Genomic DNA, 14,812 nt, shown 5'->3' with positions numbered 1-14,812 from the left:
AAACTGATGAAAGACAGGAAGTGAAAGGAAAAAGAGGAACCCGTGAAGAAAAGCAGACTTGGTATTCATTTAGAAAGACTCGCAAGGGCAAAGAATCAGGGTGGTTAAAGTAAAGCCCAAGGACGGTAACAAAAAGAAACCTTACGTGAAGCATGGAGATGACTGTGATCTTTGTGATATTTCTTTTGGAAGGTAAGTTTACTGTCCTCTTTTAACTGATCCTTTTACAAAAACCTTTGCACATTTCATGGGAAATGCCTCATTTGCGTATTTAAACACAAATTTTGCGTAACAAAAATAATTATCAAAGTAGGATTGAGCGATAGTGAGAAACATCATCAAGAAATTCAAAGAGAGTCAAGCAGTACAGAATAATCCTGGCAGACACAAGAAAAGAAATCTTTCAAAGACTTCAAAAAGAAAAGAGATGTGGCTAAAGACCTGAAAACAACTGCCAAGAAATTAGTGAATAACTAAGTTGGGAACTGTAGTTTCAAAGAAGACAATCACTGCAAGGTTGCAGAACAAGAAATATCTTGATGCATGCTCAATCATCCAGGTAAGTAAATCCCCAAGAGTTGATTCTGTTCCTCTGGACGTAGTGTTTTCAATGGGAGAAACATTTGACTTCTTCAGTCTCAGTTGACTGCAGGTTTCCCCAATCTTATAAACAGTACATTTGCATTATGACTGAAACTAACACCACTGAAGGAACAATGGGCTGGGAGGTCAGTTCCTTGATGATCTCGGGATGATCTGGCTCTAGAGTTGGCAGTTTGTCTTCTAATCGGAAGGTCGCCGGTTCGAGCCCTGGCTCCAACAGTCTCAGTTGTTGTGTCCTTGGGCAAGACACTTCACCCGTTGCCTACTGGTGGTGGTCAGAGGGCCCGGTGGCGCCAGTGTCCGGCAGCCTCGCCTCTGTCAGTGCGCCCCAGGGCAGCTGTGGCTACAATGTAGCTTGCCATCACCAGTGTGAATGACTGAATGTAGTGTAAAGTGCTTTGTGGCCCTTAGGGATTAAGTAAAGTGCTATACAAATACAGACCATTTATCATTTTACCATTTAATATGGAAATTCTCATGACCATTGATCAAAGATGACTGATCAAAGCACATTGGTCAAAGGCCACTAATCAAAGACCCTCTCTCTGAATGAGTACCATTCAGAGAGAGTTGGGGAATGGCTACAATCACAGCATTGTAAGATGGCGAAAGATGTACCCTTTGCTATCCTACCCTGGAATACCATGAAGTCATTGGTTCACGTATGTGGATGACACCTGGGTGAAAATCAAATCTCAGGATGTTCCACAATTCACGGATCACATTAACTTGGTGGACCAACACATCAAATTGACCAGGGAGGACATGAAAAGTAGCAGGTTAGCCTTCTTAGACTGTGAGATTTCCATCACTAAAGGGGGATATCTAAAAGCTGATGTGTACCGTAAACCTACGCACAAGGATTAGTATTTAAGATTTGACTCTCATCATCCACTGGAGCATAAACTGGGTGTCATTAGGACGCTACAACATAGAGCGAATACCACAGCGGCCAGGGAAGCAGAATCACATCAAGAAGGCCCTGAGTAAATGTGGTTATCCCAGCTGGACATTTGTAAAAGCTGAGAAGGCACCTAAAGAAAGTCGATCCAAGAGAGAAGGACAACAGCTGAGATGCATTTTTTCTAAACACCGTGTCTCTGTGGCTTTTAAACCTTTTAAACCCAAAACACGCTTCACCAAAAATTGGAGAAACAGAAAAAAATAGTGTACGCTGTCAAGTGCCAGGAGTATTCCCAGGATTTATACATTGGGGAAACCAAACAACCTCTGGTGAAGCGGATGGCACAACACAGAATAGCTACCTTGTCAGGCCAGGACTCTGCAGTCTATTTACACCTACAGGCCAGTGGACACTCTTTCAAGGATGAGGATGTACACATCCTGGACAGGGAGGAACGCTGGTTTGAGTGCAGAGTCAAGGAGGCCATTTACGTGAAAAGGGAAAGACCATCTCTGAATCGAGGAGGTGGCCTAAGGGTGCATCTTTCACCATCTTACAATGCTGTGATTGCAGCCATTCCCCAACTCTCTGTGAATGGTCCTCATGGCCTTTGATCAGTGGGCTTTGATCAATGGTCATGAGAATTTGCATATTAATGATCAAAGAACTGACCTCCCAGCCCTTTGTTCATTCAGTGGACTAGTTTCAGTCATTATGCAAATGTACTGTTTAAAAGATTGGGGAAACCTGCAGTCAGACTGAAGAAGTTACTTTTTTTAGTGATGAAACTTTTCGCCCACTGAAAATGTTACATCCAGATGAATCAACTTTTTGGGAGAAAAAGAAATACTAAAATTCTGCAAAAGACACATCTTCAAGACTGGAGTATGCCACGGATAACCTGGAAAACCATTATGCATACTGTAAGTGTGTCCTTTGGTCAGATGAGACAAAACTGGAGTTCTTTGGCCACAGACGCGCTGCTTATGTTTGGCAGAAAATGGGAGAGGCATACAATCCAAAGCCATCCTCACAGTGAGTATTATGCTGTGGGGATGCTTCAGTGTCTCTTAAATTGGGAATTTCATCAAGGTGGAATAAATCATGAGGAAAGAAGGAAGATTTGAAGATTGTTAAATAAAACCTCAAGCAGTCAGCATTAAAACTGGGTATTGGCTGTTGATTTGTGTTCAAACACATCAACAACCAAAAATAATCATATGTCACTTCTGCTGAAGAACTTCCTCCAGAAGATTAAATTGAAGGTTGTTGACTAGCCTGCACAAAGCCCTGATTTGAATCACATTGAAAGGCTGGGGGGTGACCAACGTCCATAAGAAATATTAAATCTGGAGGTTAAATCTGGAGGAATTTGAGAGATTTCCCAAAGAAAAATAGCTGGAATTGCTCAACATAAGACTTATTGAAAACTACAAAAAAAAGACTGCAGGCCTTTATCCAGCAAATAAACAACTGACTATTCACATCCATCCATCCATCAATTCGCTACCGCTTCTCCTTTTCAGGGTCGCGGGGGGTGCTGGAGCCAATCCCAGCTGTCATAGGGCGAGAGGCGGGGTACACCCTGGACAGGTTGCCAGTCTGTCGCAGGGCTAACACACAAAGACAGACAACCATTCATACTCACATTCACTCGCACATTCACACCTAGTGGCAATTTGGATTATCCAATTAACCTATCCCCACAAACTGCATGTCTTTGGACGGTGGGAGGAAGCCGGAGTATCCTCCCACCAACTATTCACATCATAGTGGCTAATAGTTTTGATTAAAAACTGTTAGTTTTTGGTTTGATTAAATAAGTTGTTTAATGAGTGCAAAGACCAAAAAAATGTAAGCATAGCATCTAGAATAAAACTATGTTGATGTTTGAAAAAACAAACAAACCCCAAAACCAAAAATAAGCTCCTTGCTTATTTTTGTACGTAAGCAAAATACTGAATATTAAACTATATTTGCACATAATACTAAAAAAGGCTAATGATTAATGCAATGAAATATGAAAGTTTTCTTTTAACTGTATTTGGTATTATAGACATGGACTCTGTGCTGCTGGGAAGTAAAAAGGATTATATATTATATCAAATGTAATGAATCATTTTTTTCCACACTTGGTTCTGTATGATGCGTAAGAGAGGGCATATTCATAATATGGTTATCTCAGAAACAGAAAGCTCTGTCTTTTAGCTAAGAAGAGCTGCCTACCAACTATTCTTATTTTGTTTTTCTGCAACAGCCAATTCAACGTATGCTGGCTGAAAGGCGGTAGTCCTAAAGAGAAGACAGCAAAAATGGCTTCAGATAGTGGATGAACTACAGATAATACAGAGTATAGTTCAAATATATACTTCTGATTATAAACCACAACATGATCTGACTGTTGGTGCTCTGTGTGTGTGCGCGTGTGTTTTTTCTAGGATTATGGGAGACTAAAGCTATTTCAGTAACAGGAAACAAGGGCAGCTCTATCACAGTAACCTGCTCTCACTCCAACGCCTACTCCACCGTCAAATATTTCTGCAAAGGACAATGCACATATCAAGACATCCTCATAAGCAGCACTACCATTTCAAATAAAAAATACAAAATTGAAGATAAAGGAAATACATTCAGTGTCACTATCTCTGACCTGAAAGAAGATGACTCTGGAACTTACTGGTGTGGAATTGAACGAGTTGGTTTGGACACATATAATCAAGTAATCCTTACAGTTTTAGGTGAGTTGATTATATTCTGTACGTAAAGCTTTCATTATGTTATCTGTTCTGACTTTCAAATTTCTTGTCATTGACAATAGTATTTCACAACAGGGTCTCAGATTGTGTTTTCTGCACCAGACAGTGAAAAAAAACTGAAACACTAGCTCAGCAGAGCTGAGGCAAAATTAACTTACTTCACTTCCTGTTATTTGTGCACAGCTAACCAAGATAAGGCAGCCGATACACATGCTTCTCTTTCTGGTAAGGAAATGGCTGTGTGTGTGTGTGTGTGTGTGTGTGTACATATATCTGATAAAGTCCAGTGTGATATATTGTTGCTGATTTATAAGACCTATAACGTTTTCAGAGACGGTGGTGTATACTGGAGTAACTCTCGGTGTGGTGGTGCTAGTGCTGGGCGTGGGACTTCTGATTTTCTTCAGACATCGAAACAGCAACATCAATGCATCATCTGGTATAAAAAATTAACAAACTTTTATTTGCGTAGCTTCAAAATACTAATTTAACAGCCGTTTCAAACACCACAGTTGTTGTCACTGGCTGATTAATTCAATAATGTGGAACTACATAACTAACTATTCTCAGGAAGTCAAAGTCGAGTAAGGATGAGGGTAGTTTTGATATCAGAGGAATGACTGATTGCTGGTTCGTCTTTACCTCTTTACAGGACAGTACTATGACCTGGTGTTCAGGTCCTGTCAAAAACAAGATGCCTGCAATGACAAGAATGCCTCTCCATCCAAGGAGGATCAAGAAACAGATGGTGGAACTAAGAGCGCCAATCAGCATCAAGATACATCAGAGCCTCAGAAGGACTCAGGCAATCTCATCTACACGACTGTTACCTTCACAAATCAAACAGAGTCCAGCATGGCTGCACCCGACTGTGTAGCGTCTATAAAATCATCCTCTAAGCCAAAATCATCAGAAGAATCTACAATCTATAGCAACATCTCAACTCAATGCTGATGTTAGACAAAGTATTTCTACTGGAACATTTCACTTCTTGATTATAACATGTATTTTCTTCTTGTGATTTAAATATTTTAAAAATCCAGCTCCAAGTTGTTATTTAACTTCATATCAGGCATAATGTGTAATGTGAAAATTATATACATAGCAAACAATACATAGATTTTTTCAGACTCTGTTTTTCTATTGTATACATGCTTATTTATATGAGACTGAAACTGAGAAAGTGATATGAGCAAAGAAAGAGGTTGTGGGTTCATTCGCATGTGTCTAACGTAGCTTTGTTTTGATTAAGGTCCCTAGAATAGGATCAAAGCCCTAATTTGAATTTTGACTTGGTGACCTGAAACCTGATGGATTGAAACCAAAGTTTAAAAAAAGACCATTCAGACTCAGACCATTTACCATTTGACTGTGCAGTGAGTGTTGAGCACTGAGCACAACACATCTCTTTTTCCAATGATTTAAAACAGGTTTATTGTGTCTAAAATCTTGTTTAAATAAAATCTCTGAAAATAAACAGTTCAAGTATTTCATAAACAACTCAAATTCTGCACATTTGTTTCCTCTTTGAAGATGACTGAGCAGTAGCAACAATTTTGCAAGCCTTTTTGACAGAGCTGTGATTGGGTAAGACAACTAGACCCATCAGTCACCAGAAGGTCTTTTGTAAGTAAGAAACTGTTTGAAGGAAAGCAGAGTTATACTTTGAGTCTGAATACAAAACACACAGATGATATGTGTGCCCCCAGAACCTACTTGTCAATTGTTTCTTTAGTGTTTAGTGTTGTTCTGTATGTAAATACAAATGGACTGCAGTTTGCTGAGAACCTTGTCAGTTTGCCTCTTGCCCTGTGAGAGCTGGAAGGGGCTCCAGGCTGCAAACCATTTTAGAACATTTAAGCTTGTTCTCTACTAGTGATGTGTGAATCATGAACGAATTGTTCAATACTCGAGGATCACTTTACTGACTCATGAATCATGATTCACAAGCCCAACTGACTCACTGACTCATCCCTGTTGCTGTTAGCAGCAATTTATCTAGCTTATAATTAAAATTGTGGAGAAAAACACAACATCCAGTATCTTAACAAAAAAAATTCTGCTCTGAACTGGAAGAAAAAACCCTGAGTAGAAGCTCACATCAAGAAAATAGCTCCTCGGTTCACAGTAGCATCGCTCTGCTAACATGATAACAGCACATTTGAGCTACTCACCCCCTCACTTCCTGTGCTGAATCGTAAGCGAATCACTCAGGACTCGCTCACCCCCTCCCTCCTGTGCTGAATCATAGAGCGAACGAATCACTCACTCACTAACCCCCTCCTTCCTGTGCTGAATCGTAAGCCTAAGCGAATCACTCAGGACTCACTAACCCCCTACCTCCTGTGCTGAATCGTAAGCCTAAGCGACATGCTAGCAGCACATTTGACCTACTCAGAATCAGAATCAGAAAGGGTTTTATTGCCAAATGTTGAGCAGGTTTAAAACATTAGGAAATTGCTACTGACCCCCTCCCTTCCTGTGCTGAATCATAGAGCGAACGAATCACTCACTCACCCCCTCCCTCCCGGCTCACAGCTTCTTCTTTATATTTAACACATTTAAGGAAAATACTAATAAAATAAAATAAACAAAATAAATGTTTATTAAGCAATTTTGATAGGGAATTGCTTACTTTTAGAAATGTTTTGCTCTTTTTTGCTCTATAAAATAGTTGTTTTCTTTTAGAATCATTCATCTTAGCAGTAGGATATACATGAAAAGAGAAACAAATTAAGTTTGAGTGAAAATGTAAATTTTTTTCACTCTCTGGTCAACTGACTCAGTGAAACAAATGACTCAAAAAATCCGATTCACTTTGGTGAGTGACTCATTAAAACTCGATTCAGTAAAAAGAATCAAATTTACCATCACTATTCTCTACATCAATTAATGTTACCAATCTATATTAATATGACACAATTTAACTCAAATTCCTTCAAGAAAGTGCGCTCAACATTCTTCTGTGTCTCTCATGTTTCTTGTTTGGCAGGATGATCTTGCATCATGGAACCCTTTTGTTTTTTTTAAGAGAGTAAATTGAATTTTATTTGCTCTAACTGCATTGCAGATATGCACAGTTTCACACAGGTTTCAAGCTACAGCAGTAGTAGCTGCAGTAGATTTTTACATAATTCCTTTTTGTGACTGATCTTGGGAAAATTTAGCTAAATATATAAAAGGATCCTGACTGAAAAAATGAGGATATTATTAAAATTCACTCTCTGCATATTGACTGGTAATATCATTATCATTTTTAATATTATCATTCTTTTCAACATAAACTGTAAGCACAGTAACAATGGAAAGCACAATAAAAAAAATGCCTTTGCATGATATATAAGTAAGTTAACTAATTAAATACAATCCTTGAACACAAATAAATTTCTCAGGTAGTTCTACTTACTTGGGTACTTGTATTAATTTTCTTGCTGATTTTGTAGCTGTGCTTTTTACTCAATAAAACTTATCACATGTGCACAGTAAAATAAAATAAAGTGGTCAAACAGATTTTGGAAAGTGGAACATTTTGGAATTTCTCCGCTGTACACCACCACTATACATTTATAAAAAAAATAGATGAGATTGAAGAACAGACTTACACCTTAAAGGACTTCACATACTGGACACATAGAAATATTTGGCTTAAAAATATGTTTTTGGACTCACCTATTCTTAATGCAGCCGTTCACACCAAATGCTTAATTGCACATGACAGATTTGCAGCTCAAGCCCAATTTGTCCAACTTTGTGCATGTGACTAAATACACCTGACCAATCGGCCCACTGCATTTGTTAACAAGTGCCCCTGTGTCTCAAAATGCACTGAATGTGCAATGATCTAGATATTTCTATCTTTTCTTGTTTAGAAACGTCACAAACAGCCCATCATTGCTTAGCATTTACTCCACTTTTCTGTAATGCATTTTTTGAGGACATATTTTTGCAAAAGATGCTTTCACTGTTACACAATAAGTTTTTCTTCCAAAAGATTCTGAATTTTTTATGGTTTTGTCACAACATGCTTGGTGCAAAGGCCTTTAATTCAAGTTATTTAAAAAAATGTCTTGTATTAACATTTAGGAATTACAACCACTTTTGTCCACAGGCCCCAATTTTTAACGGGCCTAAAGCTGTTGGACAAACTAAAATAATTACACATTCAAGGAATGATTTTAACACTTAGATGAAAATTTGTTTAGGTCAGTGACTCCCTGAAGTCTTGAGCCTATGAACATCACCAAATGCTAAGTTTTCTTTCTTTGACATACAAGGCCTTTACTGTAGCCACAGTGAAGCAGTTGGTGGTCCTGGTGCTGTCTCCAGCAGCGGCTCTGGCTCTGCCTCTGGTGCCGGCTCTGCCTCCAGCACTAGACCACATTTCACAGGTATGTCTCACTAAGAAACACAGAAATAAAGATCCTCAAGTCTTTACATTTATCCTGAAAAAAAAAATAATTTGTGCTTTGATTTTTACACTCACTGAGACTCAGTTGGTAGACCTGGTGGTGGCACTTTCTCTGACGCCAGCACCAGTGGCAGTGCTGCCTCTGGCGATGGCTTTGTCGGCACCCCTCTCTCCAGTGACAGTGACTCATCCACATCCACTCATTCCAAGTAAGGGCTGGAAATATCATGAAATATACATACACATTCTGTTTCATCTATATTTAACAGTATCAGCTGTCAGATCAGAGACTTTCTTAAATGTGAGTTACGCCTAAATATTTCAACCATTGTCAATGGAAGATCACTAGTCCATTTTGGAGACCTGTCCCTCCCTCAATGTCCATATATGAAAAGCTAAAAGAGAGTGCAGCATTGTAGAACAGAGAAGGCATCGGGGATTATAAATATCACACTCATTAAATCTGATATAGCATGAATGGAGGATCTAGGGTGAAGCTATACTGAAAAGCAGCTTGCAGATGTTCATTGGTTGCATAGAAAGGTGTTTAGCTGAGCCATCAAATCAGCCAGATCATCTTGATTTACATTGGAGTTTCAATTTGTGGCCTCTCTGAACAAACATTCAGCTCAACTTTTGAAACAGAGTGTGTGATTTAACAGTTGAAAAGAGAACATTTACTCGCTCAGGATAAACAGACACACAATTTATGGTTTATATTTTTTCGTTTGTATTTATTCAAATCCTCCTACTCCATCTCAGCATGTCGTTGTTGAGAAATCATCAAAGGAGAGGATACAAGCTAACAAAGAGGTATGTGTGAATGCATGTGTGTGTTCAGTTGCATCATCATCCTATCATCCTGGTCACCTTTTTCTTAACAGGAAAGTATAACAGATCATCGTTATGATGAGATAAAGGAACAGTAACAGCAAAAGACCTCACTGCCATCTGTTTATGCTACTGTCAGTCCTCTTGCAGACCTGGTCCACTATGAATCTGCCAAGTTTCAGAAAAACGGGAACACACTTCCTGACAGTAATAAAAATTGATTCACTGAAAAAGAGCAGGAAGCCACCAGTCCTCCAGCAGCAGAACCAACTCTCTATTCAGACGTCACAAAGGGGCAACACTAATAATATAGTCACTCTGTGAAGAATGTTTTCTATGTATAAACTCTGCCTATGCACCTACAAAAGATGAAGAAATGTTATATATAGTTCTATTAATAAAATAATTTGGTCATATATTTTAGTGATAGACTCTACTGTTTAATGTAAAATTAAAAGCACGTTTATACCAGAAAAACTTGGTTATGTCTTTAATTCACTGGTCATATCATTCATAAAGTATTCTATTGTTTCAATAACAAAAGAGGTTAAATCTCATATTCTGATTTTTAAAAGCATAATAGCAATAGTGTCATCTGATGTGGCATCAATCAAAAGTTTAGTTTCCAAAAGCTCTATTGGAAAAAATAATATTTGACTTAGTCTGAAATATTGAGACAAGTTTTTTTTTCTTTATCAGAAAGCCACATGTAATGATTAATTTAATTTTTTACTCTTCTTCTTCTGTTTATGCATTTCTTTTCCACAACACCCTCCTTTGGACATATTTTGCTTTCTTTTCTATGGTAGTGTGTGTGCTAACATCAGTGGCATGTCACTGTGTACAATCATTATTGGGCCATCTAGTCCACAGAATAATGCATCTAGATACAGTGGGTACAGAAAGTATTCAGACCCTTTTTAAGTTTTCACTCTTTGTTATATTGCAGCCATTTGCTAAAATTATTTAAGTTCATTTTATCATTATTAATGTACACACAGCACCCCATATTGGCAGGAAAACACAGAATTCTTGACATTTTTGCAGTTTAAAAAAAAAACGAAAACTGAAATATCACATGGTCCTAAGTATTCAGACCCTTTGCTCTGTATTTAGTAGAGGCACCCTTTTCATCAAATACAGCCAAGTCTATATTAGGTCAAGCCAGTCTTTTTGGGAAAGATGCAACAAGTTTTTCACACCTGGATTTGGGGATCCTCTGCCATTCCTCCTTGCAGATCCTCTTCATTTTTTTTTTTTTTTTTTTTTGCCTGTCCCGTTTGGTCCTTTAGCCGTCAGAATACCCAATGGATTTACTTTACCAAGTGGATCATCACGGCCTTGCCGTATTGGTCCATTTGATCGACCTTTGTTGTTATTATTTATTTTATTTTATTTTCAGTTGTTACAGACGGGGCAGACATGACTAGGGGATAGGAAAGGGAGAAAGAAAGCTGAAGGAAAAGAAAAACAGAGGGGAAGAGGGACAGTGAGAAAGGGCCATTGTTAATCTTTAACACTGACTAGGTTACTGGTAGAAATATAACACTGTCAAAAGTGTTAATTTAACACTCAAAGGAGTGGACACATGTAGACACTTTCTAGTGTCAATTTAACACTGGAGATTTTGCAGTGCAGGGACAAAAATAACAAAAACAAAATTCCTTCTTCAGTATTGTTTCTATTTATGCATACTTGGTCTCTGTGTGTTTGTGGCTGTGTGAATGCAAATGCATTACCTTTATGCAAATTATTTTTTTGCAACTGCACGACAGATATGCATAGTTTTTCATACGGGTTTCAGGCTACAGCTTCATAATTGCATGCTGGGTGAATGGAATTATGTATTAATAAAATAATTAATAAATTAATAAATAGTTCGTTGCAAAGATGAGAAATACACTGTAGACATGATTCTGTGTTGTATAAAGCATTTTGTCTTGTTCCATTCTCCCTCTGTTTCTCTCACTTTTTGTGTAAAGCTCCATCTACATCCAGATCCAAATCCACTTTCTGTAACATCATGCAAATACTGCCATTTATATTAGAAAGAAAGGCACGACACTGTCTCATTTGTGTAGCAATATGGAAAGTGTGGCGGTGAGAATATAACTAGATCAAAATAAAATACAGGTCTGACTGATTGCGGAGAAGTTTTTAATTCAACATTAGCTTAAATTTAATGTATAAAAGGATTCTGACTCAAAACAATGGGGATATCATCAAAAGTCACGTATTTCTATTTATTTCCTTGCTGAAGACCTCTGCTCTTCACTTCTATTGTACAACTATTGTAATTTCAACTCTATACACCACCACCACTGTAGATTTTAAATCAAACAACTGAGGTACAGACTTTCACCTTAAAGATATTTACGTCACCAAATGCTAAATGTTTCCTTCCTTGATATGCCCTGCTAGGCCTTTACTGCAGCTACATTCAGTTGCTGCATGTTCTTCCAGAGAGCAAGCTGCATTATTTGAGATCAGTTGACTAACTTGGTCTTTGAAGACTCTATTTGCACTATAAACAGTTTCTGATCACTTTTGAAACATTTGACTGGATTTTTTTTATTTTTAGTTTATATATATATTGTTGATTTAGTGGCCTTTTCTATGTAGTTGATATTTTGTTAACTTGTACAGCACTTTGGTCCATGGATGTGCTATATAAATAAACTTTGACTTGAGTTGAATCTCAGCAAACATTTCAGAATCTTGTACATTTCAGAATCATCCTACTTCCATCAGCAGTCATGAACAGTAGTATCACTGTCTGATATGACAGTGAATGACATTTTACGGCAATATTTTGTTGTTCACAGCTTCCTTTGTGCCATCCCTACTGTGATCTTATATGGAAATATTTTTTTCTGCTAATACTTACTTTTACAATCTCTGAAGGATAGAATGAACTAAGTTTCTTGCATTTAAAAAAAACTGTATTTTTTTGTAGGCAGCAATCTCAGTCATTACTTTTGTGACTAATTCATTCCACACAACGTCCCAGGTCATGCAGCCAATGTCTCAGGTCTGGTACTACACACTCCAGTTCCGCACACTCCAGTTCCACACAATCCAGTTCCACACACTCCAGTTCCACACACTCCAGTTCCACATAATCCAGTTCCACACACTGAAACTCCAGGGTGAAAACCTCCAATCCAGCACTCAATCTTGCACCCTCCACTTCTGCATCCTCCAGTCCCAGTTTTGCAACACTTGCACCAGATGTCATAGGTATGACACAGAGACAGATCCTCTTGTCCAGGTGTTTCCAACTCCAGTTCTCGAGAGCTACTCTCCTGCAGCTTTTAAATGCATCCCTCTACCAACACAACTGAATCAAATGGTTGAATTACCTCTTCAGCATGCCATCAAGTTTGGCAAAGGCGTGGTAACAAGCTATCCATTTGAATCCAGTGTGTTGGAACAAGAATGCATCTAAAAGCTGCACGACAGTAGCTCTCGGGGACTGGAGTTGGGGACTCCTGCTCTAGTCTATACATGACTCCAGAGGGCAATAAATTGTATGCATTGTTGTTTATACCTTTTTGCAGGTTGGCCTATCGTTATTGGGGTGTGTCTGGGAATATTGCTGATGATTTTTGTGATTGCACTAATACGGTACAGACAGAAACTACTCAGGATGTCAGGTGAGGACTAGAAATTTGACAAAAATGCCATTAGATCAGCCAGATCTGCCAGGATTACAGTAAAGCTTCACTTTGTGGCCCGTCTGAACAAACGCTCTGTTCAAATTTTTATAACAGAGTGTTAACAGTTAAAATGACATGATTTACTTGCTCAGGATAAACAGACACAAAAACAAATATGATGTCCTTTACATTTATTCAAATCCTCCCCCTCCTCCATCTTAGCACGTTGTGTTGTCGAGAGATCGTCAAAGCAGAGGATACAGTCTGGATATAACAAAGAGGTACGTGTGTGTGTGTGTGTGTGTGTGTGTGTGTGTGTGTGTGTGTGTGTGTGTGTGTGTGTGTGTGTGTATTTGTGTATTTGTGTAGTTTGCATATGAGCACTACACCTGTATCTATCATCCTATTATTTTCTTTCTAGGGAAATACTGGAGATCCTAATCATTATGATAAGATAAATGAACAGAAACAGCAAAAGAGCTCATTGCACACTGTTTATGCTACTGTGAGTCCTCATGCAAAGTTGGTCCACTATGAATCTGTCAATATTCAGAAATGGCTCCTCTCCTGTGCAGGGCGGTGCCACCAATCCTCCAGCAGCAGAGCCAACTCTCTATGCAACTGTCACAAAATAGGGTTAACAACAACAACATCATCAAGCTGGGATGTGTTTTCCATGCATAAATATTATTCATACATCTAAAATAGATGGAGAAATGTTGAATGGATTTCAATTTAGCATATAATTTTATCAAATACTTTAGTTAAGGCTTGTTTGATACTTACGTAGTCAGCTACTTCCGTGCAACTGATATAAGATGCGATAAGCTGAACACAGCTTCAACCGTCTGTTTGTTGAAAAATAGTAAGGGACCGCATTTTCTTGTTAGTAACTGTAACGGCGTTGTAACGATAGGAATAGTAATTCGTTAGATTACTCATTACTGAAAAAAGTAACGCTGTTAGTAACTCCATTATTTGTAACGCCGTTATTCCCATCACTGTTTAACAGCGCTGATAAACTATGCCAATAAACCATATCACCGTAAAAAATGAGTGAACTCCCTGAACACCCACCACACCCTTAACTGGAGGCCACTTAACTGTAGAACTAAAACCTGATAAAGAGAATGAAAACTGTAAATGCACACAGCTGATGCAAAGATGATACTGAAGCTGTAAGATAAATAAAGATTGAAAAAGCTGCTAATGCACAAAAACAATTAAACACCTATTAATTTATTGTTATTATATATATATATATATATATATATATATATATATATTATATATATATATATATATATATATATATATATATATATATATATATATATATATATATATATATATATATATATAAATATATATATATATATATATATACAGACGCAAACTGCATTATTTGCATATAAGTGAATGGCGTAACATGCAACTATGTAGTCATGCCAGCAGCCAAAAATAAATACAATAGTGAAGTCTTGTGTGTTATTACCTGTAATAAATACACAATAGGATTGGACCCAAAATTTGTAACTAGGTATTGTCAAACTACCATGTAAAATGAGGCATAGTTTTACTGTAACTCTGAATACACAACCAGAGGCACAGCACAAAACTCTTTGTCCTATACATAAGCAGTCTCTGTGCC

At 37.9% G+C, this 14,812-nt stretch overlaps 1 protein-coding gene across 1 annotated transcript; it reads left to right on the top strand.

Annotated features, from left to right (window-relative positions):
* The first annotated feature begins 68 nt into the window (after positions 1 to 68).
* LOC146572998 (uncharacterized) lies at positions 69 to 5,740 on the top strand. The gene is made up of 5 exons (XM_085277504.1): positions 69 to 192; positions 3,946 to 4,245; positions 4,447 to 4,488; positions 4,595 to 4,702; positions 4,916 to 5,740. Exons 1-5 carry the CDS (start codon positions 153 to 155, stop codon positions 5,215 to 5,217), a joined length of 792 nt encoding a protein of 263 aa, XP_085133630.1. The 5' UTR covers positions 69 to 152; the 3' UTR covers positions 5,218 to 5,740.
* The last annotated feature ends 9,072 nt before the right edge of the window (positions 5,741 to 14,812 follow it).

Source organism: Mchenga conophoros, linkage group LG6, assembly GCF_057382185.1.
Source record: "Mchenga conophoros isolate Kocher_MC1m ecotype Shallow Benthic linkage group LG6, M_conophoros_male_GT1.1, whole genome shotgun sequence".
Lineage (NCBI taxonomy): Eukaryota > Metazoa > Chordata > Actinopteri > Cichliformes > Cichlidae > Mchenga > Mchenga conophoros.
This window is presented reverse-complemented; position numbering and strand designations above follow the sequence as displayed.

Bases quoted from the DNA above. Each gene is read 5' to 3' on its own strand.
- LOC146572998 (XM_085277504.1), top strand. From the start codon at position 153: ATGGAGATGACTGTGATCTTTGTGATATTTCTTTTGGAAG. The intron at 193-3,945 runs GTAAGTTTACTG...TGTTTTTTCTAG, and splicing joins TGTGATATTTCTTTTGGAAG to GATTATGGGAGACTAAAGCT. The intron at 4,703-4,915 runs GTATAAAAAATT...ACCTCTTTACAG, and splicing joins CAACATCAATGCATCATCTG to GACAGTACTATGACCTGGTG.